The 8,754-nt window shown below is 42.5% G+C and overlaps 1 protein-coding gene across 1 annotated transcript in view; it reads left to right on the top strand.

Moving 5' to 3' along the window:
* Positions 1 to 7,622, top strand: part of LOC138959221 (radial spoke head protein 6 homolog A-like) — a 15,901-nt gene extending 8,279 nt beyond the window's left edge. Inside the window, exons 9-12 of the mRNA XM_070330613.1 lie at positions 1,499 to 1,611; positions 2,795 to 2,939; positions 3,218 to 3,341; positions 7,105 to 7,622. Coding sequence (XP_070186714.1) covers positions 1,499 to 1,611; positions 2,795 to 2,939; positions 3,218 to 3,341; positions 7,105 to 7,357 — 635 coding nt within the window. The 3' untranslated portion in view covers positions 7,358 to 7,622. The remainder of the gene's footprint in view (positions 1 to 1,498; positions 1,612 to 2,794; positions 2,940 to 3,217; positions 3,342 to 7,104) is intronic.
* Positions 7,623 to 8,754: the final 1,132 nt, after the last annotated feature.

Genomic DNA, 8,754 nt, shown 5'->3' with positions numbered 1-8,754 from the left:
TTGGTGTTTAACGTCGTTTTCAACCACGAAGGTTATATCGCGACGGCTTAAAAAAGGTCAAGAACAACAAAAATAGAAACAAAACAACAACAAAACATCAAGAACAACATTTTTAATAGATTAAATCGACTTTGAAAGGGAGTTTGCTTTTGATTCTCTCTGGACAGTTAAGATGCGGTTTTGTAGGCTGATTGGTAGGTAGGTTATGGGTGGATTGGTGCATGGTTGTGTGGCTCAGAACCAATGAAGGTCCATGAAGGATTGTATTCAGTGGAGAAAGATATCCATGAGGTCATGTGTCATGTCTGTCTGTCTGTCTGTCTGTCTGTCTGACTGTGGGCGGGTGCGTACAAGTACGTTTAAACGCATTTTTGTTTTATTCTTACATGGATACTGCAAGATGTTAAGTTAAACATAAAGGTACATATATATACATACATGTAGGTTTGTACTGTATATATTGGTATGAGAGAAACTCATGTATACAAAATATGAAATATTGTGTTTTTTTCCTGAATATGAGCAGAATGGAGACTGCGTGTCTGATTGTTGTTGGCATGTGTATTTGTTTGCAATTAGCTGCTGTAAATGTACACGCTTTTCATGTGTCATTCATTCCCGGACGCTGCAAGATGTTGAAGTGAAACCTAGAGGTATGTATGAACGCAAGAAGAACTCCCAATACATACAACATATTATGTGATATTACGCCTTCCTGCCTTTCTACCTGCCTGTGTGTGTGTGCAAATATGAAATATTGTTGTTGTTTTTCTCCTGAACATGAGCAGAATGAAGACTGCGTGTCTGATTATTTTAGTTGTGTGTTTGTATGCAATTAGCTGTTGTAAATGTACACGCTTTTCATGTCCTTCATTCCCGGACGCTGCAAGATGTTGAAGTAAAACCTAGAGGTATGTATGAACGCAAGAAGAACTCCTGTTGAATAATTCGTGATATTACGTGTGGTGGTGGTGGTTGTTGTTTTTTTAAATATAAGTAGAGTGAATACCGTTTTGTCATTTTCCAGCTATCTAAAGGCACACAAATCGTGGGCTATCAGCTAGCTCTCTTATTTTGAAACTTTACAGATAATGTATGGGAGGTCATTTACTTTACGACGCTGAAGTTGATGGACATTACTGTTTAAGAATAGTGTTATTGTGACTTTGCTCTTCTGAACCGCTGCTTGTATATCTGTTTATCTCTCTGTCTAGCTGTCTGGCGGGCTACCTGCCTGCCTGCTTGTGTGTGTGCTTGTCTGTGTCTGTGCAAAAATGCATGTGGACGAGATTTTTCTTTCCTCTAATTGAAGATTGAATTGCATACAACAGTGCTCCCTTTTTGGCACTCCTCAACAGGCAAAAAAGCTTTGATCTTCCATCGAATATAAGTTTTTTTGCTATATTCGCCCAAAACCGTACCTTATAGGAGTGTTGCGGGATGGTTACCAAGATAATTGCATGAACATGTACCAATTAGCGAATGACATTGTCCACAGGCGCACGGGACACGTGCGTGGTGGATCTGGAGTTTGAAGGCGTGAGCATGAAAGACCTGAGCGACCCCAGTCTCATGTCCTGGGTGCATCACTCCCCCTACATACTCCCTCAGGTAACTGCCAACATTCCCCATTCCTGCCCAATTAAGGATGATTAATCAAGCAATAACGTACTGAGAGAAGTGAAAATTGCACTTACTGGCCAGGTTCCATGCAGGTGTTTGCTTTGTTTTGTTTTTGTTATGAGGGGGTGTTTTGTTGTCGTTGTTTGTTGTGTTTTTGGTTTTGTACATACTCCCTCAGGTAACTGCCAGCATTCCCCATCCCTGTCCAATTAAAGATACGTGTAATTTCACATACTGCCAGGTTGAAGGTGTATGTTATTTGGGGTTGTTTTGTGAGTGTGTGGTGTTTTTTTGTGGTTTTTTTTTGGGGGGGGAGGTTGTTGTTGTTATTTGTTTGGGTGGTTTTGTTTGTTTATTTTGGTGATTTTGTTTGTTTGTTTGTCTGTTTGTTTGTAACATTTAATGGGCGATGTCCCATGAGCTGGTCGACTATAGCGTCGTAGGTGTTTGAAGTTGTAAAGTTGTTATGGTTCTATTTAAGGATACCATCCTTCTTGCAAAAACGATCGTGTGCAAGGTCCCGGGAGAAATTCAAGTTTTACGCCCTCACGGCAAAGCCATTAGGGGCATGTACCCAGGTTTTAACCCGACTTTAGATGAGATAGACAAGTGTATGCGTGTTTAGGTGGTATCAGCCAACTGCACTTATGGCAGAATGACCGAGGTCTTTTACGTGCCACTGTACTGTGGTGACACGGGGGTGGGAGATGGATACCGTCTCTGGTCTCACGTCTGTCCAGGCTTTAAGGGCACCCTTCCACTTAGACAGGCACCAAAATTCAGCAGCCTGGCTGCACCTAGAGCAGAGTGGGAAGTTGTTGCTGTATCAGTTTTGTGGATTGGCAAAGGTAGGCCTACGTGTCACAGAGTTTACTAAATCAATGCAGCAAAAACTGTGCACTATGCACAAAAAGTAGCCAGCTTGTACAGTTTTGGAACATATCCAAGGCCGGGAGGGATGTTCTTTATGCCGTATAAAAACCTGGACGTATATATATATTACACCTAAACACGCACACACCTGGGTAGCGCGATTCTGTTGCTGCTAGCTTTCCACTGGGAGGAAGCGACCCGAATTTCTCAGCGATGGGACAATAAAGTCATGAAAATGAAAATGAAGTAGCTACGTACTTCTATCCAGTCACGTTTGGTTTTTCCTCCACGTCTGTAGGGCCGCACAGTGTGGTACAACCCTGTGCAGATGACGGAGGGGGAGGAGGGGGAGGCCGAGTCAGTGGAAGAGGAGAGGAACGAACCTGACGAGCCCGAGCCTCAAGTCGGCCCCCCTTTGCTGACACCTCTTGCTGAAGATGCAGGTAAATAATTAATTGACCTGGTTAAATTGGCGGTGTCACGTCAATCTGATATCAACGTTTCTGGTATTTTACTGGCTTTAAGTGAAAATATACGGATCTGAGAAACAAAATGATGGGAGTCACTCGGAATGAGAATACGATGCATTAAAACGAACAAACGATTGTCATTCTCAAAAGTGTTTGTGTAAAAGTATTATTTTTTTTAATGTGTACAATAATGCCACAGGAAATAATACCTTAATTGCTGGCTTTCATCGAGTTTCGCTTGTCTTACTCAGACACCGGAAGTCAGCCGGCGTGGATTGGCCGTGCCTCAACGAAGCTGGTGCCGGAGTATGCCCTCGCCACTGTCCAGTCCGTCATCTGGCCTGGCGCTGTCGCCGTGGCTACTGACAACGGCAGGTCAGCGTCTGTCTATCTTTTTAATCTATCTATATATATATACGACTTGTGTCTGTGTGTCTGTCTGTCTGTCTGTGTGTGTGTGTGTGTGTGTGTGTGTGTGTGTGTGTGTGTGTGTGTGTGTGTGTGTCTGTGTGTGTCTGTGTGTGTGTGTCCGCGATGCCAAGCCAAAGTTCTCGGTGGATCTTTTTCAAATTTGGAGACCGTATTCAGCTAGACCCCGGACACAACCTCATCGATGAGATATTTCAACACGTGCTCTCAGCGCGCAGCGCTGAACCGATTTTGGTTTTTCGCGCGCAGCGCTGAACCGATTTTGGTTTTTCTCTCGATCCATTCCCAGTAACTCTTCCTTATCTTCTTCAGTGTTTTCAGCCGCGTTTGTCTCCCTGCGGTGCGCCGGCCGGGTCCCCGGCGCAGCCGGGTATTCGGCTCAACTTCCTCCCGGCGCAGCCGTACCCGGCGAAGCGGGTATTCATCTAGTATATATATATACAACTTGTGTCTGTCTGTCTGTGTGTGTGTGTGTGTGTGTGTGTGTGTGTGTGTGTGTTCGCGATGCACGGCCAAAGTTCTCGATGGATCTGCTTCAAATTTGGTGGGCATATTCAGGTAGACCCCGGACACAACCTGGTCGATGAGAATTTTCAACACGTGCTCTCAGCGCGCAGCGCTGAACCGATTTTGGTTCCACCTCAGCTACCCGGGCCCCCATACCGACACACCAAAGCCGCTACACCACATCACAACGCCAAAGTTCTCGGTGGATCTTTTTCAAATTTGGACACCGTATTCAGCTACACCCCGGACACAATATCATCGATGAGATATTTCAACACGTGCTCTCAGCGCGCAGCGCTGAACCGATTTTGGTTTTTGTGTTCATTTCACCATTACAAGTAACTCTTCTTTATCTTCTCCACTGTTTTGCGTTTATCTCCCTTCCTTCGTGTGGCTTCAATCCATATTCCCGTTTCTAAGTTACTATTTTTAGAATGTCACTGCGCTGTCCAGAACGCTTCCCTTGCACCCGTAAGTTGTTCTTACTGTCAAAGTGAAAAGGTCGAATCAATTTATAGCCACGCGAAAAATACACTGTCACCTATCTCTATATATTTATAGATATAGATATACATATATATATACGGCTTCTCTGTGTGTGTGTGTGTTTGTGTGTGTGTGTGGGCAAAAACCTGTGTATTGTAGAGTTCTGTTTGTGATGTGGTCTAGCGGCTTTTGTCTGTCTGTATGTTCTGGCATTTGAGAAGCCACAACAGATAATATAGGGCTAAGAAATAAGCTCTAAAAATCTCAAGTTGTTCTTACTGTCAAAGTGAAAAGGTCGAATCAATTTATAGCCACGCGAAAAATACACTGTCACCTATCTCTATATATTTATAGATATAGATATACATATATATATATATACGGCTTCTCTGTGTGTGTGTGTGTTTGTGTGTGTGTGTGTGGGCAAAAACCTGTGGATTGTAGAGTTCTGTTTGTGATGGGGTCTAGCGGTTTTTATCTGTCTGTATGTTCTGGCATTTGAGAAGCCACAACAGATGATATAGGGCTAAGAAATAAGTTCTAAAATTCTCAATCCCGTTTGACAGGACTTCGCCTTCAAAGGTGATTGTGGTGAACCGCCACGCTGTCTGTCTCTGTCTCGCGATTCACCCCGGCTTCGCCGGGTATTCCTCTAGTATCTATATATATATACGACTTGTGTCTGTCTGTCTGTGTGTGTGTGTGTGTGTGTGTGTGTGTGTGTGTGTGTGTGTGTGTGTGTGTGTGTGTGTGTGTGTGTGTGTGTGTGTGTGTGTGTGTGTGTTCGCGATGTGTGTGTGTGTTCTCGATGGATCTGCTTCAAATTTGGTGGGCATATTCAGGTACACCCCGGACACAATCTGGTCGATGAAAATTTTCAACACGTGCTCTCAGCGCGCAGCGCTGAACCGATTTTGGTTTTTCTGTTCATCCATTCCCAGTAACTCTTCCTTATCTTCTCCAGTGTTTTGCGTTTATCTCCCTTCCTTCATGTGGCGTCAATCCATATTCCCGTTACTATTTTTAGAAGGTCACTGTCCACAACGCTCAATCCATATTCCCGTTACTATTTTTAGAAGGTCACTGTCCACAACGCTCCTTATCTTCTCCAGTGTTTTGCGCGTTTATCTCCCTTCCTTCGTGTGGCGTCAATCGCGTACGGTGCGCCACTCACCCGGCCAAGCCGGGTACTCGGCGAAGCCGGCGTACGGTGCGCCACTCACCCGGCGAAGCCGCGTATTCGGCTCTACTTCTTCCCGGCGAAGCCGGCTACCCGGCGAAGCGGGTATTCATCTAGTTATGATATATATTTCTATCTGTCTACCTATTTGTCTGTCTGTCTTAACTTTCTGTCTGTCTGTCTGTCTGTCCGTCCGTCGGTCCGTCCGTGTTTCTGTCTGTAAGTACTTTCTGTCTGTCTATCTGTCTGTCTGTCTGTCTCTCTTTCTGTTTGTTTGTCAATATGTCTGTCTGTCTGTCTTTCTTTCAATCTGTCTGTCTGTCTGTCTGTCCATTTGTTTCTCTGTCTATCTATCTGTTTTTACATTTAGTCAAGTTTTGACTAAATGTTTTAACATAGAGGGGGAATCGAAACGAGGGTCGTGGTGTATGTGTGTGTGTGTGTGTGTGTGTGTGTGTGTGTATGTGTGTGTGTGTGTGCGTGCGTGCGTGCGTGCGTGTAGAGTGATTCAGACCAAACTACTCGGCCGATCTTTATGAAATTTTACATGAGAGTTCCTGGGATTGATATCCCCGAACGTTTTTTTTCCTTTTTTCGATAAATGTCTTTGATGACGTCATATCCGGCTTTTCGTGAAAGTTGAGGCGGCACTGTCACGCTCTCATTTTTCAACCAAATTGGTTGAAATTTTGGTCAAGTAGTCTTCGACGAAGCTCGGACTTCGGTATTGCATTTCAGCGTGATGGCTTAAAAATTAATTAATGACTTTGGTCATTAAAAATCTGAAAATTGTAAAAAAAATAAAAAAAAATTATAAAACGATCCAAATTTACGTTTATCTTATTCTCCATTATTTTCTGATTCCAAAAACATATAAATATGTTATATTTGAATTAAAAACAAGCTCTGAAAATTAAAAATATAAAAATTATTATCAAAATTAAATTTTCCAAATCAATTTAAAAACACTTTCATCTTATTCCTTGTCGGTTCCTGATTCCAAAAACATATAGATATGATATGTTTGGATTAAAAACACGCTCAGAAAGTTAAAACGAAGAGAGGTATAGAAAAGCGTGCTATCCTTCTCAGCGCAACTACTAAACCGCTCTTCTTGTCAATTTCACTGCCTGAGCGGTGGACTGACGATGCTACGAGTATACGGTCTTGCTGAAAAATTGCATTGTGTTCAGTTTCATTCTGTGAGTTCGACAGCTACTTGACTAAATGTTGTATTTTCGCCTTACGCGACTTGTTACTTTCTGTCTGTGTGCGTGCAAGCTCTACAATTAAAGGGTTATACGGAGACGAGAAGAGATACTGCACACGTTATCAACGCACCTAATCATTATGTACAGTTTCTGAGGGGACGCAGTACTCACTTAAGTGAACTAACTTAGTTTGTAAGCTTGCCGAAACATATGCAATACATGCTGCAGAGGTTTATTGCTTCAACTTTATTAAATCAAAATGTACTTTTGTTTTTGTTATTGATGATGCTAATGACGGTGCTTAATTACTCACTTATTTCAACAGATTTTTCGAGAATCTGTACGTTGGATGGGGGCACAAGAATTCTCCAGACAACTTTGAGCCCTCTCAGCCAGAACCTCCAATGGACGAGTTTCCCACTGGACCGGAAGTCATCGAAGCAGACGACCCAACACCGGAAACGGAAGCTGCCATCCGCGCAGCCATGCACGAACAAGAAGTTGAAGAAGAGGAAGAAGAAGCGGAGGACGGGATTATTGAAGACGATGAGGAGGATGGACCGGATCTGTCGGATTAGGAGTTTATTTTCGTTTAAGAGTTACATTGTTAAATCTGTGTAATTGAACCAAAGGACTCAAATAAGATCAAGATGAAAACTAGGACGTATTTGGATGAGATATCCTGACCATGGGTGAGATTTCCTGACCACTATCTGTAAGCGATAGGAGAAATAGAAGATAAATGTTGCCATGCCTTTGATTTTTTTCTTAAGCCTTGCGGTATTGCGCTCGGCTGCGAAGTATTCGTGTAACTACAAGGACTGTTATTTAACACACACACATTCTGAAAGTGTTAGAGAAGATCAGTATCTTGAGTCTCCGGTTACTCTTATTCTCTTTCCTCTACGACTTTTTCGTTGGTCCGTTTAATTGTTCCATTGTTGATAACTGCGGCGTTCGTCCTAACTGAACTCGGCGGTAATAGTGACTGCTAGTGTTGACGGATAGAAAGTTTCCTTGTCTATCTGACCAGAAAACCGACTGCAACAGGAAGGGACAGCACCGTGTCCACGCTGAAAACGGAACAACGCCAACAAGACTGAAGCAAAAACTTTGATTAAATATTCACGGGGCATATTCAAACCAGACTGCGGTTTGGATTGTTTTTCTCTATTTGAAAGTGTTAAAAAAAATCAGTATCAAGAGTCTCGGGTTACCCTTGTTTTCTTTCCTCGACGGCTTTTTGTCGGTCCGTTTAATTGTTCCATTGTTGATAACTGCGGCGTTCGACCTCAATGAACTCGACGGAAATAGGGACTGTGGGCGTTTTACGGTCGACTGGTAGAAACAAGGTTCACAAAGCCTGGTTTTGTGAGGGATGAATGATTTATACTCTCTTTTTGTCCAGTCTGTTTCGTTTCCTTAGTTACTTAATAATAATAATAAAGTGTATTTATATTGCGCCTATCCCTTACAAAAAACAAAAATATTTGGCTCTAAGCGCATTACAACATGTGAAGGACTTGGTACAATCAAGTCTGACAAGTACAACAGCACAATATAGTCTCCGAAGAGTTGAATGAAATGCGAGGTTTGAATAACTCAATGAGATTTTTGAACATTTTTTGCGTAGAAATTCAAATTATAAGGCTCGTTTTTCTTAATCAATATAATTGGAGGTAACGTCATTCTTACTTAATATTTCACTTTTTTTTTAAAATGATGCAAATAAGTAATTGTTTCATTGTTGATAACTGCAGCGTTCGTGCTCAATGAACTCGACGGAAATAGTGACTGTGGATGTTTTATTGTTGACTAATAGAGAAGGGCACGCAATGGCTGTTTGGATCGGCGATGAATGATTTATACTTTCTTTCTCTTTAGTCTTTTGGTGCGTTTTATGCCCTCGTTCATCTTCCTTGTTCAAAGTCCTTTCCAGGTTGAATTACACGCAAATGGATTTTACACAGTTTTA

Source organism: Littorina saxatilis, linkage group LG2 (assembly GCF_037325665.1).
Source record: "Littorina saxatilis isolate snail1 linkage group LG2, US_GU_Lsax_2.0, whole genome shotgun sequence".
In the NCBI taxonomy this organism is placed as follows: domain Eukaryota; kingdom Metazoa; phylum Mollusca; class Gastropoda; order Littorinimorpha; family Littorinidae; genus Littorina; species Littorina saxatilis.
This window is presented reverse-complemented; position numbering and strand designations above follow the sequence as displayed.